The sequence below is a fragment of the Mastigoproctus giganteus genome, chromosome 12 (assembly GCF_048544385.1).
Source record: "Mastigoproctus giganteus isolate SK-2022 chromosome 12, ASM4854438v1, whole genome shotgun sequence".
Lineage (NCBI taxonomy): Eukaryota > Metazoa > Arthropoda > Arachnida > Uropygi > Thelyphonidae > Mastigoproctus > Mastigoproctus giganteus.
The window spans coordinates 62186410-62208164 of NC_143586.1; the positions used below are offsets into that span (position 1 = coordinate 62186410).

Here is a 21755-nt window from a genome sequence, read left to right on the forward strand (position 1 = left end):
CTGATTTACTGGCTCACTGTCGTTACGCTTGTTTGTTATATTCATCACAGTCATTTGGCTCATAACACATTCCTACTCATTTTTGTTTTCGCGGTGCTTATGTCACAGCCCATGTATTTGCTAGACATGACTCCATTTGCACTGCCTTAGATTTTATGCTGCTTAAAAAGCCATATTCCTACCTACTTCCTGTCCCTCCTTTCTGTACACATTGTATTCTCCATATTCAAATTCTGCATCTCGTATGTCTGAATGACACCATGTCTCTGATATCCCCACAATGTTCTCATTTGATGACTTCAACAGTACTTCAAAATTTACTATGGCCTAACATTAGTGTACACGCAGATATGCACCTGTGTTTAATCTAAGTAACCTTGACACAGCCCATGTATTTGCTTCTTCCACGTGTACCCCCAAGCACGCCTTGAAATCCTCGACACCTTGCTTTCCAAGCTGCCGCATGTTCCAATAGAAGCAATGTAAGACTTTCACCTCTCCCTGCAGCTGCTGTTATAATCTTTACTCTGTAAATCCCCCTCACAACGAGCTAGCAGTTTTCCGATCCGCCTAACATTGCCTCGATATCATTAGAATATTCTTGCATCCCCTTCTATTTAAGGGTGTCCCATCCCTGTAAAAATCAGCCTCTTCTCTTAACGTATACTAACACTTTCTAACATCAGAGAAAAGTATAGGCAGTAATTTAAGCTCCTCTTGTTGAGACTAAGTTTCAATGTAATACTCGTAAAACAGGCCAGACGCTATGAAAATATTCGTTAAGAAATATTTAATTGCTTCGCGCATCATGTTTCAGGTAAGAAGTTATGATACTTCTGTGGTTTAACGTTAAAACACGTACTACTAACATCGAAAACTATTTTTCATGCACCCATCCATCCGAAACCACCTTTCTTCCTTATCTCGCGAAATAGTAAAACAAGTTGCAAAACCCGTTTGGATTGGCTGATGCAGTTAATAACTTAGATGATATAATACTCAGTCAATATCAAATTTACAGAGTAATACTTTAAATCACATTTTAAAAGCAGTTTTCAGTTTGAAAAAATTCTGTAAAACGAGAGTTCAATTTATACGAACACTTATCTTAAATAGCTTTTTTTCTTTTTGAAAACTCCAAACACGAGAAGTATTAGAATTTATAGTACAGTGCATGAGGTGAAGGTTGACGAGATGAAAGAAGATACCTGTTGACTTGAACTTCTGTAAATTGCGATTTTCAAGAAATATGTATGAAGGAAGCTTGTTTCAGAAAACTGAAGTCTGAATGAATAAACGAGGAAGAAAAATTGGTTCTGTGAGTTAAGTTGGATAGTAAAAGGATGTTGACTGATTGCGATACGTCTTCGGATTGCTTTGTAAGAGATCGAGAATTATAGACACCAATTTAAAAGAATAGTGACCGTGAAAGTATCTATAGAAAAAGGCATGCAGCACAAACGGAACGTCTATGAGACAGAGAGGAGAGACTGTTAGAGATGAACCATTAGTTAACCTAACTGTCCTCTTTTAAGGAAAAGAGGGCAGTTAGGTTAACAAGAGGAAAAGAGTGGGAGAAAGAACAGAACTTCGGGAAAAAAAAAACGCTGGAAACCATAAGATAGAAGCTTATTAGGAAGACCTTTATGCCAAATGCGATCAAAAGCGTTTGAAATGTCAAGAGCAACTGCTTGCGTTTCATTCAATTTGTTCATGGATGGGCAATATAAGCCAAAATATCACCAGTGGATAGACATTGACTGAATCCATACTGGCGATCGTTGATCAGACGGAAGGTTTCTAGGTAGTTTAAGAGTTGGTGGTTAATTGATTTCTCCATTACTTTAGAAAGAATAGAAGTAATTGCAATGGGACGATAATTGGATGGGAGGGATTTGTCACCCTTTTTAGGAACTGGCTGGATATGAGCAAATTTCCAAGCAGAAGGAAAACACCTTTGGAATAAGAAAGTGAAAAAAGGCGGCAAAGAACAGGAGTAAGTTCAGGAGCACAAGTTTTGAGAACAAGTGGAGAAATACCATTGGGACCTGGAGCTTTCTTAGCATCAAGATTCGTAAAAATCCTTCTGACATCCTTTTCACGGAAGACCCCAGGAGGCATTGAATGGAGCGTGTTGGGAATGATGGGAGGTGTTTTACCAATATCATTAATACACGAGTTGGAAGAAAAATGGGGTGTAGCAGGTCAGCTTTATCCTTGGCTGAAGTGACAACAGAACCATCTGGTTTGGACAGAGGTGGGAGCAGAGATGGGCAAAAGTTGCGGCCAATAGCTTTGGCAAGAGACCAAAATGCTCGACTACCATTAGGGCAAGAAGCAAGTTTTCTACTCTTAGCCTGTTCAAAATCTCGTTTAGACTGATTAATAATCGCTTTACAATTGTTGCGAGCTTTGGTGTAGGCAGAAAATGAAACTGAACATTTGAAAACAAGCCAATTACGATATGCAACGTTCCTCTCTTGAACAGCCTTAACACATTTATTAGAAAACCAATGTTTAGATAAAGGACGAGATTTTAGGGTGGAGTGAAATAAAGCAGTGCTTCTCAAACTCTGTTGTGAAGGACCATTTTTTTTATTATTATTATTTCCAAGCCGTCGCGGACCGGTACTTTTGTAAAATACAAATCTTGCGGACCGGTAACGGACGAATCATCCCTTACCGGTCTGAGAGATTTGTATTTTCCGCAGCCAATTTCCAATTCGTCGCGGACCACGCTTCGAGTAGCACTGAAATAAAGGATTCCATCCCTATAACAATCTCACTGACACGATCTGAGAAAACGTTAACACCGAAAGTTCTGAAACAGTAATCCGACCAAGGAAAAGAAAATCTCGCAGATCATCCCATTTTGCATTCTTGTAATGCCAAAAAAAGTGGTTGGGAATAGCCATGACAAAAAGAGACCATCGCCAAGTTGTGACTTGGAGGTGCCTAGAGGGTCACTCATCTCGACCATGCACTTAGAAGAGTTGTTTGATCAAGCGTGTTGGCTTCGTAGTTAGGATTGTCTGGTATTCTGGTAGGTAAATGAACAATCTGTGCGAGATCATTAGCAATTGCAAAATGGCCTCAGAATCTCGACCAGTTGGGTCTGTGTGACCAGAAGACAGCTGGAGTTGTGAATATTAAAATCACGAGGGAAAACTACCTCACTAGAAAAAAGTCAAATTTCAAAGAGAGGAAGCAAGTCTGAGTTCCAAGAGATTAGTGGAGTTGGGAGATCGATAGAGGCAACAAATGAATTTGACAGAATGTGGTAGAGAGATTAAGCCAGAAAAGATCTAAAAGATTAAATTACTAATTCTCTGACAAGGAATATCAGAATGGATATACTGTATGCACAAATACCACCTTTGAAGCAAAAGGAATCGCACAGCAAATAGTTCGGACAACTGAGATGAGCAGTGGTTGATTCAACCGATAACTGGAATTCTGCCCGAAAAAGCACATAGGATTTGGCAGTTTAAGTAGAAATGGAAATCATTGAGATTAGAACTGAGACCACGTATCGAGGATTCAGTGTCAAACAATGTTAACAACAAATAATTTTCTTTAGTTTTACTTCATACAAATAACAGTGTATATCATGTCATAGAACTGACCTCTAGTACTTCAGAAGTTAGCTTAGGTTGTAAGTACATTTTCGATAAACCAAGAAAAATGTCAAAGATTTTTTTGTTAATTACAAAAAAACCAACTACAAAATAATTTTGTAGTTAACGTTGTTTGACACTAAACCCTGGATATATCTGTGAAATGACCGAGGAAGTGTTTGAGAGGTTTAAATCTTTTCGCAGCTAAATTTGTTCCATTGGTTTGACAATTCATGATGTATTTAGTAGTAAGAATATGGCAAGAATGTAACCAGCTCTTTCACATAAAGTGGCCTCGACAATCCGGTCACTATCTGGCAGAATACAGGCAGCGAGATTATAGACTAGCTGATCCGGAAGCAACCTCCTAGAGAGTTACCAATAGGTTTGGTCCGGTGGACTATCTAGCGGCCGACCTGCAAATACTGTTTTAGAGCTGTACCCTCGAAATGTAAGGAAGATTGTATCTCTCCATGTCCGTCGTAACCTCAAAAGACATCAATCATACTGCATGATTGACGAGATGGGGGCAGGTTTGCTAGAGCTTTGCTCTGGAGGCTACCATGGGTTCTATCAATTCAAGCATAGTGGTGGTATTGCACCGGTTGATGAGTCATCTACCATCTAGAATATAAAATAATAAATAAAATAATGTAATCTACCATCCAGCTGCAAAATAGAAATGATTTAATAAAAGGGTTTGCTTATGTAAATTGCCTTTAACTACTAAAAATAAATGGTTAGTTTTTATTTTATTGTGCACTATCCATCATTATTTCATGATGAAATAATGATGAATAGTGCTCTTGAGACTAACATGAAGAGAATGTTTATAAGCACTAATACTGTAAAGTGTTGGACCACTGGCAGCAATTTATATAAGCAATATTATTGAAAATAAGTTGAAGTTTTTACTGTATGTAATTTAGACACTTATTATCTATTCAGATAGAGCCTGGACCGCTCAATATGAACTCGACATGACGAAGGGAATTTGTCTTCACGATTCTATGCTGCTGAAGTACATCCCTTAAGCCTAGTCTTCTGGGCAGCAGTAGATCAACCTCAAAAATAACCCGTTCATTCCAAAAATGATATCTGGTTAGGATAACAGTTGGCATGGCTGGTCGAAGAGAAAGTGACGATTCGTCCTATTTGTAATGTTCGAGTCAATGGCAGATTAATATCTCCGAGGCATCAATACTCAATCGTTGCTTAGGTAACATGCCAAAAGGTGCATGGACCAAATGAATTGAGCTAATGAACTCTTACATCGATATTACACGCAAAGATGATTACTATTTCAAATTTCTCAGAATAAGAAAAAAAATGATTTAAGTTTTGTTTTCAATAATAGTGTATACAGCACAACTTAAAGTTATGGATTGGGTGGAGTTTTCACAAGTGTCAATTGGGTGATCCAGCACTGGCTCAAGTAGTCCCTATCATGGCATTACGTTAAGTATAAGCAGTCGCAGACATTCCCAGCAAACCATTTCGGCTCAACAATGGAAGAGGAGCAACCTATAGCATACTACGATGTGGTACACGAGTTTGTTACGTTAGCTCTAATGCATTGCCATAGTAGTCAAAACATATCCGTTTGTTACAGCTTAGCATTTTACTTTCCTTCTAAGTCGTGTATCAATGATCTTGGTCAATCAACTCCTACCATACCAAACAGTACAATGAAAATTTCAAGTGGTATCCATACAGAAGGATGTTAGAATTCTGAACAATCATGATACGAAGAGGGCCATAGGTTGTGGTAGCATTTCTCCACTTGTTTTTATCTGTGCTCTTGAGCTTGCTTTATTTTGAAATTTTCCACGTGATCAATGATCGTTAGTATGGGTTCCGTCAATGTCGATCTATTAGTGATGAATTAGCTTACATTACTGATAATTGGCCAAATTCAATGGAAAAGTTCGTTGAAACTCAATTAGTTGTCCTCGACATTAAGGCTTCGATCGTGTTTGGCATAAAGGTCTAAATAAGACTCCATCTTATGGATTAGTTTATTTTTTGCAATTGGGTAGCCAGTTTTCTAACCACTCACTACTAGTAATGGTTTTAACTTTAACCAATGGTGTTCTGTTAAGTTCAGCTCTTGCTTTCACTCTTTCCTCTTGTGTATTATTACTATTTCTCACTTGAGACGGCCTTTGCCGTACAAGAAGTACCACATTTTAATTTTAGGAAAGTGTACACATTTCGTACAGAATCCAAAGCGCAAAAAAAAAAATCCTCAACCTGCTTATTAGTAAATATACCTACTTGGACGGTTCGTTTTTCAGCCACGCCTCCACAATGCTTTTCTAAGCAGTGAAGATATATCAAAGAAAATTCCAAATGTATGGGATTCATTGAATAAGACATGTATTTGAAGGCTGCCGTTGTGATTTAAATCTATTCAGAGCCAGCGGCTGTCTGGGCGCTTCTCCAGGGATAATATTCAAGACAGCGTTGGTCCTGCTGTCATTCCAACCTTTTAGCATCCAGAAACCCACGGGGGTGGTTGGATCGGTTGTAGAAACAGACGCTGCAGTCATTAGGAGAAATGACCACAGTTTGTTCGCTTTCCAACTCAGTGGTGGGAAAGACATTTGGAATGCATCACCACAAGAACTTCATGGAGGACTTGAGTTCGTATCAGATTGGCTACCACTTATATAGTTTAGAAGTTATTTTACATGAGAATCTGAGTTGTGGTCTATTATTTGACGATAAATTCATCAAGGCGCTTTTGCTAATGTCTAATTAAATAAAAAGCATCCAAAACCAGAGCAAATGTTATATTAAATCGAGATAAAAACATTGTGCCTGAAAAGTCAGGGGAATGAACATTGCCTGGTGAGTATCATCAACCACGATGCCATGACAAGAACTACAAGTGAATACTTTCGACACGTGCACAACTTAAACCTATCTGTTCAGAGCCCGAAGGTATGCCAGTAAAACTGTCCACTACTGACGAGTATCACGGGTCCATTACTGAAGCTTAATACAGAACCAGAGTTCCGATATAGCGCGTAGACATCTGCAATGCATCGTCAGAAGACAGCACTTGTCTTTATCATATTACCTCAGTCATCCGGCCACACTTTGCGATTAAGTTGAATATTAAAATTGAACAATATTTAAGAGGATGAATTTCAGGAATGGCAACGAAGAGGTGCCATTTTCAACTTGTGCGCGCACAATAAGCAAACTTATTCTCTCTTAAGAGGTATAAAGAAACATACAAAAATATCTCAACCCTTACGGGAGAGGGAACTCTTGTAGATTATGTCAATGAATTCACGCACTGCCAATTACTGTAGCATGCTAAACGAATGCTTTAAATTATTTAACTTTCGAAATTGTGTGGAATGTTAGAAATCCACTGCAGTAGCATCGAATAAAATGAAGTCGGTCGTTACCCCACTCAGTAAAGCCACGTTTTCCAGATGGCAACGAATACTGGGAACGCTGTCTGGCAGTTTTCAACTGCTGATGTGGCATCTGTGGCTAACAGCCAAATTTAGCCTTGACTCACCGCCAGTTAGCCGGACGCACGGGAAGTAGGGAGTAATCACGTGCGTGGGATGTAGCATTCGAACGTATGGACAGCCGACAAGGCTTTTGTTCGTATACGAGTCGCTTTTGCTGGCTTTACTGCAACAAAAGATGACTGGTTATAGGAAAGCGTACAGCTGTATTATCTAATATAGACTCCTCCGTCAAGGACACCACGTGATATTACATTCCTGAACGTGTTTCGAGTAACGCCTACAAGTTAACTTCGCATTAATAAGTTATGACAACGCGAAAATAGGCGAAAGATCTTCAGAAAGAGACATTCTTCGAATTTCGACACGTCTTTGCTTTCACTTAAATATGAAGTCTGTTTTCGTAATTCTAACTCTTCATCGTAATTGGGTGTTATACTTGTCATTAAAGAAGCCACTCTCCTGACTTTACTGAAAATGTGGAAAATCGGCCCATCGCAGCATGAAATCCCTTCCATTCTCCTATATAGAGGAAGTTGGAAGAGATTGAAAAAAGTGAAATGGAAAAATAAATAAATTTAAGAGACGCACTGTACTGGGAATTTAAAGAGTATTGAGCAGGCTGAAGATAACTAAAACCGTCATGCTTTTTAAAGTTCGATCAAGAAGTTCTTTAGTTATAGTTTATTCTAAGAGTTGGTTGGAAAAATGCTCCCTGGACAGTTTTTTACCATTAAAGATGTTTTTAGAGCAATGGTTATAATGAGAATCTTTTCTCTTGTTCTTACAAGAAGTTCAGCTCGAAATATGTATATATATAAGTCACTATTGATTCGATCCCTAGAATAAATACCTGCACTCCTTGCAGGTATTTCCTGCACTAACTACTTTCAGAAGGACTCAGCAGATAATGGCCAAATGGGATGCAAGGAACCAGGCTTTCTGCACTTACAAAAAACCTCCTGTCACTCATCCTTCCCCGTTATCAAATGTAAATTTGATAACGGGGAAGGATACTTTTACCAATTCCCTCCAGGGAATTGGTAAAAGTATTCTTATAGACTATTTCAATTTCGTGCAAAATTTGCACGAAATTGAAATTTATTAAATATTACAACCTTTGTATTTAAAGGAAGTGTTCTGTTGAGGCACGTCCATGTTTGTCAAGGATTCCTCAGGGACAAGCGCGAGTTAATTTTCCTTCTCCCGGCATTCCTTGATGTTTTCAAAAAACTGGATACCTTTAATCTCTGTAATCATTTCATCTTTTCCCGTGGATCACAAGTTCTTAAACAAGTATTATAAACAACGTCTCGCTAATGTTGAGTGCAAGGGATAAACTAACCCTCCCTCCTCAGTTAAACGCTTTTGCACCCTGGTTATAGTACATTCACTACGAACTTAATTATCCTCAACTATAGAAGATAGAGTGAACTTAAATCATTCGATCATGAGGCTATTAAAAATTTAAACAACGAGCACAAGTGACCAAGAACTTCGCACTGCAAAAAAAAAAAAGCATATCAAGTATTAAAAATATACATAATTACGTCATACTGTATATTTTTAAATACTTTATCATGCTTCATGAAAACACGGTCTTCATTTGCAATTAGTTAGTTCAGTACAGAGTGAAGAAAATCGTCAAAGTTCCTTGGACCATCGTTTAGCGCTCGATTACTAAATGCTGTTCGTAATTCAGTAATTCGTAGCAAATATTGAAATGAGTCTAGATATACAGAGAGAGAGAGACACACACACACACAGTTACTATGGCCTACTTACTATTTCAGCTTTAATAAAACCTTAAAATATACTTAGTACAAAGGTAAAGGCTATTGACAGCATTAATTTCTTTTTTTTTTTGCGAATATTTGGAGATTATTTTGGATAAGCAGTCAGACCATAAAATGACATATTTGTAGATTACGTATTAACTACAAATGAGCTTGAGAATTAAAAGAAATTAAATTCCCAGTCATTGACGTATTTTATAGTTGGTTTCGTGATGTCAAAGAAATGGAGATTTTTCACTGCACAGAAAAGTTGAATGCTCAGGATTCGCATAGGAGATTAATCAGCAAATTTAATACTTTCAGAACCAAGAAAAGAATAATTTTCGCCTGGTTTGGTATGAGAACGCTCCCTGTACACAAAAGAAGCTTGTACTAGGTAAGTATCAAATATATTTCATATCTTCTTGTAGAAGACAGCTAGATTAGAAACTTGATAATACACTACAATCGCATCTGTGTCAAAGGATAACCCGTCGACATTGCACCATAGAATTTCGGGACTGCAAGTGAATACTCTACTTAATCACTCGGTGAAATTTCAGTGAATTGTATCCGTAAATCGTGTAATGCATATGAGTTTGTTTGTCGATCCGAAAAGAAAAAGTTGGGGAAATTCCAAAAAATCTCCAAGGTTGGGTTAAGAGTTTGTGTTAAAGAAACACATTTGCTTTAATATTCTGCCAGAACTATAGGTAGGTTAGATTTGAAGTTGACTTATAGAAAACTCGTTTACCATTAAATTAATTTCCAAGGAGACTATAAAATGCAGACTACTTTATGAAATGTAAGCATATGATTAATATTAAAAAAACTGGCCACTAACTGAGGTTGGAGCAATTTCCAAGAGCAATTAGGGCGAATTTACTTTCAGTGCACGTTAAGTTCAGAAAGTATAAGTGGGCAGGAATATTTATATAAACTAGAATCTCACCTGTCTGGATCTTCGGTTACTGTACCATGAATGTAAATCTTCTGCCCACTCTTTAATCCACCAGGGACAGGAACGTTAATTGGCACTCTCTGGGAAAATAAATAAAATCTCTTATCAGACAGATTAATTTGAGAGTATTTCACATGCGACTTCAGAAATCTTAACTACAAGCATTATACAACGTAAGATGATGGATGAATTCATAGAAATATACTTATAACAATGACCACTCATATCACATGAATATTAAGATAGTTCATTAAATTTAATAACTAAACTCCTATACATTAAGGTGACGTTTCGGGAACATTGCTAGTACCCATCATCAGATCATATATTGGCTGTTTCAGCCCTATGTTTGCCGGTGTCTCGATGCCTACGGTGCATTCTGAATGCAATAGACAGCGAAACAGGAATATTAGATTTATCACCCTAATTATGTTCTTAATATGGGAATGAAGAGACTCGCGTAAATTATGCTTAATTAACGAAACTTGAGGTTTATTGAAGGAAAACTCAAACTAAATCGATAACTAAGTAAATACTGCACTTAGTTCACTTATAAAGAGATGATTATGCGATTTATTGTTAGTTGTACATAAAGAATTGGTAATAAATTAGTCCTTTGAAGTCTTGCGATTCACTTACCTAGGACATCCAATAGGTTTTATGTAAAGTACCGACCTAAATCAGATCGTACTGGCCACTCGTTCTTGGCCAGATATTACAAACCATAACTATTACGGCTCGGAGGTTTATCTGGGTGCTGCTCCACGACAATGCAAACTTCCAACAGTCGTCGACACCCAGACTCAAATGGGGCCGTGTAGGTGGGAAGTGCTGCAACACCCATTCTACAGACTTCACCGTAGCCCTAATACTACAAATTTGACTCTGAAGAAAGCACTCAAGTCTCACTTGAAGGATAACGGAAGGAGAGACAATCGCACTATAAGAAACAGCACTTTCTGGTCCTGTATTTGAGGCCATAAATCTACTGCTTTCTAAATGCAGTAGCCTTGGATTATCAGCGATTTTTCTTATTTCACAGCCTTTAAACAAAATGGTATTGCCAAAAAAAAATTACTCTGCCATTATTTAAAAGATGACTCTCACGACAGCCTGCTTCAAAACAATGATTTCTAGTGATAATTCCATTTAGAGAAGGGCTCTCCGATGAGGAACCGGCAAATCCCGGAGAGGCTACGATAAATCTCTACCTTCCAGCGAGATTCGTCTCTTAAAGAAAGGTAAAAACCGCACTGCCAAAAAGTTACAAAGGTGGGTTACTTGTAATAATTCAAAGTTTGGAATTATTATGAATAACCTAATTGATGAAATGAAGGCAATTAAGAACTTGTGGGATTACTTTCAGAAAAGTACACCAATCTACTAAGACAGAAACGGAATCAACACTCAACGTCAACAAGGAGACCACACTCACACAGAAGAAAGATGGGTGAAGAAGACTCCATGGCATATACTACAATAACCTCCATCAAGACTGCATAGATAAGATCACTTCCAAAGCTTGGCTCACGAACGGATGCCTGGTGAATGCTGTTAAGTCAGGATAAACATTCTTAGAACCCTTGATAAGAAATATTTTCAATGGATTTTACTAAGAATTTCGTACTACGTATGAAAGAGTCATTTCCAATTGGAAATTAACTTAATTTGCAGAAATTTCTATTAATTATTTAATTAACCGAATTCAAGTACAGGAATGGCACTCCTATTTTTACACCAAGTATCATAAAAGTTCGTTTAAGAACGTATGGTTGAAGATTGTATCTAGAATTCAAACGTTAATTTATTTATTTACTGCCCGTTAGAATCAGTGGTTTAGTAAACTTATAGTAATATTTTAGTACAACCAATTTCGATTTGCCATTACAATTTGCACTAGACTCGAAAGAATATCGTTTAACTTCTATGCAAAACTAAATTTTAATAGTGACTCTTGGGTATGGTGAACACTCATTTCTTCTTAATGAAAAAGGAACACAGAGCTGGATGGGAGTGTACTGTCCGGCTATTTAAATTTACATAAGAATTATAATAGGTGTCTGGCGACCTAAAGTTACGGGCTACTCTTTACCTTTATTATGTTTAAAAATGGCTGCGTTTGTAAATAAGTGCCCTTTCACCAACTCAATGATCTTCTGCAAATTTTGGTGGGGGGAAGCACGTTCGGTTTCTGGAAATCACAAATCCTAGGTGCATTACTTTTAATAATGAATCCTTCAAAATAATTCTTAGATGTTTGCAGAAAACGTTTTCATTTATTTATAGGGCTGAAATTTAGTATCCAGTACCCCTCGTGACGAACAGGTTGTGTGAAAGACGTAAACTGAGAAAAATAGTTTTAATTAGATAGGAAAAAAAACTTATAAGAGGGGCCATGTTTTTAATCGACTTTCATTTTTGTTTAGTGACAAAAAAGGTTAGGGGTACCGGTTACTAAAGTTTTACTACTTATATTATCATACCACTGCCGTGTTCGTAAAAAGGAATTCGATTACGTGTTGAGCTCCAGAACAATCTGATCTCTTCAGTTGTGTGGTAGCATCAGTATTTGTAAAGATGCTATGTTTGTTTTTTTTAATTAGTTGCACAAAGTTCTTTTTTAAATCATCTTCACCATAAAGGCGAGAAATCGAGAAAATCTAAGCCGAGTTTTAATAGGTCATCAAAATTCTTTGAAGCTAAAGTAATTACCAATCGGTTAGGTTCAAACTTATCTCGACTATTTGGGATCCTGAATATATGGAACTGTGCTCTACAGGAATAGGTGGTTGAAAGTGTCTAGGACTATAGATTCCATTGTCAAACATAATACCTCAACTAGGCATACTTCCCCCATACCCTTGTCGAATCAATATCATTTCCCCTATAGTTGCTTCTCCCCAAAAACTATTTAAAAAAAAATATTAATGGCACTGGAACTTCTCTCATATCAGTTCAATGTTTGAGCCATGCGTTCATGATTCGATTTGGATGTTATGCGGATTAACCTCACAGAATAACACAAGGGATGGGGAGGACCCTATTCGTTCTGCCTGAGATTGGCAGACTATAGCCTCTATTGAAGAGGACTTTCAAAGTTCCTCCAGTCAGACAGGAATCGGTTCCAGACATCTCCAATCGAGAGGCAGACTGTGTGGATACATACGCTAACGTTAATAAAAACTTGCAAGATGGAAACGACCAACCAGCAGATAGAGCCACATGTCGCCACCCATAAGTGGCCATGTTTGTTATGCTGTAACCCAAGCTGTTAGAAGTTTTGCCAATGGATCCTTTGGGTAGCACGAGAAGGAAGACAAGTTGAGACTAGTAACGTCCGTTTACAGTTTAACTGATATGAACATTGCTTCATTAACTTTAATTTCATTGAGCGTATAAACCGAAAACAGTATACTACCAAGCAAACATGGTTAAAAACCAAGATTTATATAATCAGAAAAATTATAATAGCGGGATCCCGACAGGAATAAATTTAAACGCCAAGCGTCAAGAAACTGATTGATACTAGGTTTAGCAGTAGTCCTCATTACCATGAAGTAATCCTTATTAGCATTATCTTGCATTTTTATTAGCAGGGATAATTTTTCAGCTTCAATAAATACTAAATGTAATCTAATGCAAGATTTAGGGAAACATCGTTGGGATTTCGATAGTCCCTTAAATATGAATTTGTTCATAAAGTTCAACTGAAAATGAAAGTCTGGTTATTTCGGATTACCTAAATTAGCCAGTAAAGGAAAGAAATACCAGATAAACACTAGATGTCACGTGATTTAAGCAGTACCTTCTATGACTAAGAAAAGTGACGAAGGTCATAATGAAACGAGTCACTATTTGATGCATGGTGACGTAGACAATTGAAATGCGCAAGTCTCGAACCCCATTTTTTTTTTTTTTTCCATTAAAGCCAGTTTGTGGGACTTCGACATCGTTTTCTATGATGGATCAGAAATTTATTCGCCAGCATTTGGGTAGCTTTCGGCCGCATACTTCTCTTTTTCAGTTCAAATGTTGTAGTTTCACAAGGTATTTTCATCTAACCCAGCTTTATTTATTTTAATACGATAACATTTAAGCGACGCCCCGTTTGGCACAAAGTATAACTCTCATATGGGTTAATCTAAACACACAGGATCATCTGAGCATATATCCGGTAGCAAGTGACCGAAATCTATTACTTCGTATTCATTTCACTCTAATTTCCGTAAAGTTCAAACTACAACTGGGGTTTGAAGTTAGCACACCCATCACATCTTGATAAACCGGTTTGTTTCTACAACACTTCTAAGTATATGTCAAGAACACTCACGGGAGGACAAATCTGGGATTACAAACATGAGTAATACAGGAGCCTCGTCACTGTATGCAGAAAAAAAGAAAATGGGTGTTACTGTACACAAGGGAAGAAACTTCAAGTTTTGGAGGGAGGAAATATCTACGAAGGATGAGCAGGAAACCGAATAATCAGACTTGTCTTAAGAAATCGCATTTTCCATTGCGGAAACTGGGCTAACATTTCTTGGAATATTTTACACAGTTAACATATCGGTAACTGCCAGGCACTGACCAGGTGCTAGCCAGGAAGAACATAAGGGTGGAAAAGGAAGTGAAGTTACGTCAAAACACGGAAAATATTGAAAATGGCTGTACGAAGATTCCATTTGAACTCGAGATTGCAGTAATAAGCTTCTTTCAGAATTCCAATAAATTCCATTAAGATACCGCAAGACTAATGTTGCATTCGTTGAACAGAATAAAAGCTTCTTTAGTCCGTTATACGTAAAATCATTCTGGGAAATGATTACTAGTATAATAATATAGTCCAATATCCATTCCATGCGAACGAATAAAAAAAAAGAAAAGAAACAGCGGTTATCTTAATCCAAAATACGCAAAACAACTTGTTATTGTGGCGAAATGAGCTTCATGATACAGACGTAATTTAACATAAATTTTAAAGACGTGCTGTTATTTGTTTGTCTTCCCCTTACCACTCCTATAATTAGTCAGATTGGAAGCTTAGCAGAAGATTTGAATTTCCTATAGCGTACACCGAATATGCCTGCTGCACCTGCAAAATTTTTGGGATTATATCATCTAGTATTTCCTGCGAATGTCAGTTTTGAGTTACTCAAATAGGAGGAAACAAACCGCACCTACTACCATTGAAACGCTGGGTTTACAGCAATTAAAACCACATGAGTGGGGAGAGGTGATTCAAACATAATACAAACAACGATAACATAGAATTTAGTCTACTTACTTAAATAAAATAAAAACGAATAAACTTTAATGATTAATTCGCGCATTTCCATGATTTCCCCCTTTTTTAAAATCAATTCCATGATTACCCATTCACTTAAGCAACGAAATTTCGCATGTAAAGATGCAGAGTTCTTTCAAAGAGAACTAAGAATGCAAAATTAAAGCTAACCTAAATGAACTAAAAAAGGGATTAAACACTACGATTAGAAATCCAAAGCAGGGAAAAGTTGACCCACAAGAAACCAAACTTTCATTTTTTTGTCATCTAAAACCTTATTATTATTATCGACAATTCCACTTACAGGATGGTAGTAATGGTAACCACTCTGGTGCTCCACATCCCTTAAAATTTGTCGAAGGTTCTCCATCTGATTAATACCACACTAAGCACACGCGCCGATAGCAAACTTATTTCTGTCACTCACGTCAGACTAACTCCTCTGACTCCCTGAGAGGGAATTTTTAACCTTTCATCCTGCGCCATCTAGCGGAAAGTTGATATGTGCACTTGTGACAGACTATGCGAACGTTGCTTGGCAGGCTTTTAATGATATATATCCTTAAATAAATAATTATCATAAAGTACGATTATTCTCGTTTTGGTACGGTGAGTGGGCCCTTTGTTTTCACAATGTCCTTTTTTGTTAGTAATTCAACTGTCAGCCACATCATGCACGATATTATCATCGTCTAGTCGTTTAAAGAGCAACAGATAAGAATACAGAAACGACATTATATCTTCTTGCTAAGCTTCAGTACTAATTCATTATGAAAGAGAAAAATTATTTATATTGTATCTGTGAATTCAAATAAGCGCATATAGGGAACTGCAAGCATATCATTTATAGATAAAAATATTATTTCACTCACTTCAGATTTATCTTTTAAAAAAAATAAAAAAAAAAATGTTATCTGCTTTCTTCGTCTGCTTTGTATGTCACAAATATCAATTACGAATATGAATCATCCATCAAATCTATTATAAAATGTATTATTCTCAAACGAGGATTAAAATAATCATCCTTTTAATATAATATGTTTAATTTGTATTATATGTATTAGAGAAGAAGAATGACATAATGAATAAACTGCCTGTGCAAAAAAAAAAAAAAAAAAAAAATTAATCAAAACTTCCAAAAAATAACAGATCTGTGACTATGACTATATTTTCTATGATTACAAAAATGTGTAGTGGGGTTATAAATATATTACTGCGTGCCCTGGTATTGTGCTGTATTCTAGTTAATGTTTAAATAAAGAATTAAAAATATTGTGTTCGTCACTACAAGTTATATTTATTCAAGAATTGTTTATTAGAAACTTATTAAATAAAAAGCTAATCGCTCTGCAACCAGAGGTGTTAGTTTTTGTACGTGCATAATATTTTGGAATATTACTGCAGATTCAAATTACTACTAAGTAACGTAATAAAACTGAAGAGACTAGTCAGGAGTAAAGAATGACTTCTGCCGTTCTTCTAAAGATCACCATATATCATATTCAGCAATTTAATATTTAAAATAAAAAGAAAAACATAGACTAATTTTAAAAATAGAAAGTTAAACTTATAAAATAAAAATAGTGATTTTACATGCACACAAATTGTATTGTGTAATTAATCTGTTAGTTGTTATTAATATTTTAATGAATTTTACTCTTTATTATTTTTATTAATTGCATAGAAATTTTTTAAAAAATGCGCATGTAATTAATTATTAAAGGAATTACGATTTAGATCTGATTTTTTTTTTTTTTTTTTTTGTGTTTCACGCAATGGTCGAATTGAGTACGCTGAATTCTGATGGGATCCTTCCACTTGTTCAGATTACGAACCTAAGGGGGCATAAATTCAAATTAAGAAAAGACAGATGTAGAATAGATGTGCGGAAATTTGCCTTTAGCCAGCGGTTGGTTAATTGCTGGAACAAACTTCCATCTGTCGTTGTGGAAGTTGATAGGTTGAATAAATTTAAGGAGGAACTGGACAGGCATTTGGAGGGAATGGTGTGATTTTTTTTTTTTTTTTGGCTGATGCTGCATAAGCTCATACATTTGCTTTCTTGCATCACATGCCACTACTACTAGTTGGGTGGTCTCAGGACAAAAAGTGGTGTGGATTTTTCCAAATTTCCGATAAACTGTTCAGAGAATACGCGTTATTGGTGGGGGGGGGAACCAGAACCACGACATTCAGATCACGGCAACTGTGTAAATTTTGTGCCTAGAATTCGAGCAGCCATCTTTTTGTCACGTTTTTCTGTTTTATCGAACCGCACTTCACTCTCCTTAGGCAACAACTGAGAGTGTCGCTTGTACTTGAAAAGTGTATCGATGGATAATCTCCATCTAGTGGAGATTAACCATCGATATGGATAGCAGAGTTGGTAGGCTCGCCGTCCTCTCCACACCGAGTGGAAAAGACCTGAGTTCGAATCCCGTTGATGATGGGAAGAATTTTTAAAGGTCTTTTTCACAACTTGGTTGAGTTAGTTGGTTCTCAGGCGTGGGCAGATGTTTTTTTCTCCCGGAAACTCGGGTTTTTCGTCCAACAAACAGAAAATCGACCTCAGAATACATGTAATTTACAAATAACATCGGCAACTAAGATATCGTCTTAGTTGCCAATGCCCCTGAAACCCAACAACGTTGTGCTTCCACGTAATTTTTGCGAAAATATTAATCTTGAAAAAAAAAAAAAAAAACGCGAACATATTTTGACATCTCATATTATTCTATTGTTCAAATCAATCTTATTTTGTAAGTCATACCTACTAGCCAAAGGAATTTTTATGAATAAAGCGTTTTTGTGATTTACACTCCACGATTTTTATGTTCAGTTTAGTCGAACCACCTAAAAAAGTGTGTGAACTATTACGAAATGTGTAATAGTTCCTTTTGAGCTCGTTTCATCTAGAGAATATCGCAACAGCTGAATATTTGAACCAAACACATTAGATGTGACTTGAACGGGAAGCTTGTGCTAGTCTGAAAAAAAAAAAACAGATTTATTTTACTTAAGCCCGAGCTACTATTTATTTTTTTATTTATTTTGTAAACCGTATACAGAGCATGACAGCCACTCCTCTTAACAGCAAACGAGATTTTTTTTTTAAATGCTCAATGTGATTCGCTGTTAGACAACGTTACATTTTCGTGTGGTGAATAGCCAAGCGTATGCTACTATACCAATAGGTATGGGAATATTCATGGCAGATAGTATGCATCCAGTTTTCTCGAAATAGAAAACGAATTTGTGGGATCTTGCCCACAACAATAAGTTTGTGGGCAAGATCCCACAAATTGTTTTGAGCTCCTTATCAAAAAGGAAAGAAAGACAGAAAAGAAAAAAAAAAAAAAAACATTCTAATAATTTCGTTTTCAATTTGTTTTATTTTTCCTCGATACTTATAGGCTGATGTTAATTAGTCTTATCCGAATTTTCAGTTTACTGGAGGAAAAACAGCAGAAAAAAAAATTTAAGTTTATGCGAAACCAAAGAACTTTAATAACGAATACATGAAAGTGAAGAGAAAACCCATTTCCCTAAACAACAGTAATTCATATTGAAATCGTGATGGCCAATTTATAGGATGATGTATGACCTCTTACCATTGCTGCATAGGTTCCCGGTCATGTTATTCCGAGAATCTAAAGGGTTCTTGACCATCCCTAGTCAAGGCTGTAACGAATGCTCCACTTTGATTAGTCTTCAACAATAAATCTTCCCGTGTACATTCATTGAAGTTAAGGTCGGGAGAGCAAAATGGCCAGTCAACGTGCATAGAAACCACCACGTTCATCGTTTTATCAACTAGTCGTGCCCTAATATGACAGGAATTAATATGGTAGTAGATTGTCATCCATGTCCTTGAATTTCTGTGGCTAATGGAAGGATCATTTGTCTCAGGATTTTATCTCTTTCACTTTTGAATTGTTAGCAGTTGGTTCTTGACGTGAGTGAAAAAGGAAGCAATTTCGTTGATGTCTCCTCCAAACTATCAGTCCAATCCAATCCACTAAACAGATGCTATTCTTGCACAAGGAAAATGTTGTTTCTGCTTCTAAGTTCGCTCCAGATAAGTAGGAGTTAAGGATCAGGTTTCAAAGTAAACTTAGACTCGTCCACAAAGACAGCTACAATGGGGCAAAAGGGCACAATCGCTTCTGGACCTCGTTCTCCGGACGATCTCTAAGAATTATATGTCGCCACTTTTGCATTTAGAGTCCCCTCTCTGAAATTGTGAACCTTTCTATGCCACCGCTCGACCATTATGAGAACCTTTGCTCCGTTTATCAGTGACTCAACTACGATGTTATTGAATTCACTTCCCGTAGGTCTTTTCCTTATATGCACTCAGTAAAATGCACACATTGGTTAGCAGGTTTAAAGTTCTCTTTGGCAAAGAAATTCCGTTTAGTCTGAGTTCATTGGACCCTTCCGTAAGCCACAAAAGAACTGCTTCCCCGGGGAGATGTACACATTGCAAACGCATATCGCTCAGTCGTCTTTTTCGCTCTATGAATAATACAGTCGATATAATAATCGACTGTATTATTCATAGAGCGTGAAAAAGGTGAAAAAGGCCTGGGTTCGAATCCTGTCAGTGATGTGAAGAATTTCATGGGCTTTTTTCACAACATAGCTGAGTTGGTTTTTCGACCAGAAAACAGGAAAATCGACCATAGAATACACATAATTACAGGCACAATATACTAATGCCTCATAGCTTTAGTTACTTTGGCGATTAACATGCATATTAGTCGTTGTTTCAAGGAACAATCCAGCCAAATAGTGGCCATCCTTTGGTGAAGCTGATGGTGAACAGCCTTGACCTTGTATTTTGTATATTGTTGGGGCTTCTTGTAATTGAGTTCGGGGAATGTTTCAATCCATGGATTCAGGCGAATCATGTCTAGTTAACAGTGCTTCTCAAACTATCTGTAGTGAAGGACCAGTTTCTTTTATTGCAGAGCTATTTCGCATTATACTTACGCTAAACAATATTAGGCCATGTATTCCCTAGTATTGTTTAGAGCAGTGTATATCCTTTATCTTGCACTGTTGGGCTCATGTTTTTTTTTTTTTTTTTTTTTTGTAAGCGATCATCCTGAGAGTCCTCGTTCATGAGTTTACCTTCCTCCTTCACCAAAGCGAAGAAACTTAAATTTATCATGCTTTCATTATGCTAAGTTTTAAATTAAGGTTTCATTTTATTTTGTGGCAATCACAGCAAATGCCAAGAACAGGTTCGCATTCTCCCCCTACACACATATGTTGTAGGGTGTGAAGGGGGGGGGGGATGGAAAGGAAACAAGCTTATTCCTTCCTCTCCCAACCCCGAATCTGCCCACTTCCATTTTTATAATTAACTTTGAGCTAAAAGACAAGTAAAAGAAAATCGTAACTCTTAAGGCGTTACATCAGTTCATTACCAAAAAAGCATTTGTAAAAATCTAACCAAGCACGAGAGTGGTTATTAATCAGAACCAACATTCGGTCACCACACCTATAATTCAAAAGTGGTTTCATCGCAGAAGAAAGCAACTTTTTGTCATTTATCGAAAAGTTAATAAAGAAAACTGAGATAAATGTTGCGATAACCTGTAACAGAGTCTTACGTGAGTTTGCAATAAAGTGCTTTCCTTTACTGTTTACTTCTACTACTTGACGTATTGTGAAACCAGGAAGGCCATGATTTAATACAAAAAGCATGTGCTTACCACGAGTTGGGACGTAAGACTAATGAGTCAGTACTTCCTGATATACTTTTTTTTAATTTGATTCATTGTTAATTGTGTTTACAAAGCGTCACTCCTCAATACTATATCACATGAAGCTGTAGTGAATGGTCCAATAATTTTAAATTAAAATGAGCAGAGGTGTCATACAAAAATTTCCTCCGGAAATGTATCATCCGGAGGAAATTTTTGAGAGAACTGTGTCAACGTATCTAGTATTTATGAAGAATGGACTAATAAAAGTGTCTAGTTTCAGTCTTGTATGTGTGTGTGTTTTTTTCCTTCCTAGAATTTCTGGTTTTTCATCCCTCAGAACAACCTACTACATACACTCAATTTACAGACTTTAGTTACTTCGGAAAACTTCTGAAAAAAAAAAAAAAAAAAAAAGCCAACAGACTTCTCGGTACTGTTCTACCAGTGCCGGACCAAGGTATTTTGGCACCCCGGGCAGTAGGATTTTTCGGCGCCCCCTTTACTAGGGATATGTATATGTATATATATATTTTTTTTTCATGATTTGCCCTGAAAAAATGGCGCCCCGGGCAAGGGCCTGCTAGCCCGTACCTTAATCCGGCACTAAGTTTAACTTTATCTGAACACTTCTACTATATTTCTCTTAAATTTCCAATGCCTCTTTTGAAGAAGATCTGATTATTGTCGAAAGCAAGAGTTAACGAAGTTTCAGTGACTCTGATTATTTTGAATTAGTGTATCCGTGACGAATATTTCTCTAAAACTGTTTCAAAAAAAAAAAAAAAAAAAGGAAAGATTAATGTCGAAATAATTACAGAAACCTCTTCCTTCGCTGCTAGCTAAGGTATCAGTGGGACGAACTGGGGTAATAAAATATATTTAAAAAATTGATTGAAAATGCAGTTTGATA

At 36.7% G+C, this 21755-nt stretch overlaps 1 protein-coding gene across 1 annotated transcript in view; it reads right to left on the reverse strand.

The window, feature by feature from the left end:
• The window catches only part of LOC150077102 (32 kDa beta-galactoside-binding lectin-like), a 30802-nt gene extending 15227 nt beyond the window's left edge, over positions 1–15575 (reverse strand). Inside the window, exons 1-2 of the mRNA XM_090385670.1 lie at positions 15433–15575; positions 9836–9924 (exon numbers count right to left, since the gene is read on the reverse strand). Of these exons, the coding sequence (XP_090241796.1) occupies positions 9836–9924; positions 15433–15498 (155 nt within the window). The 5' untranslated portion in view covers positions 15499–15575. The remainder of the gene's footprint in view (positions 1–9835; positions 9925–15432) is intronic.
• Positions 15576–21755: the final 6180 nt, after the last annotated feature.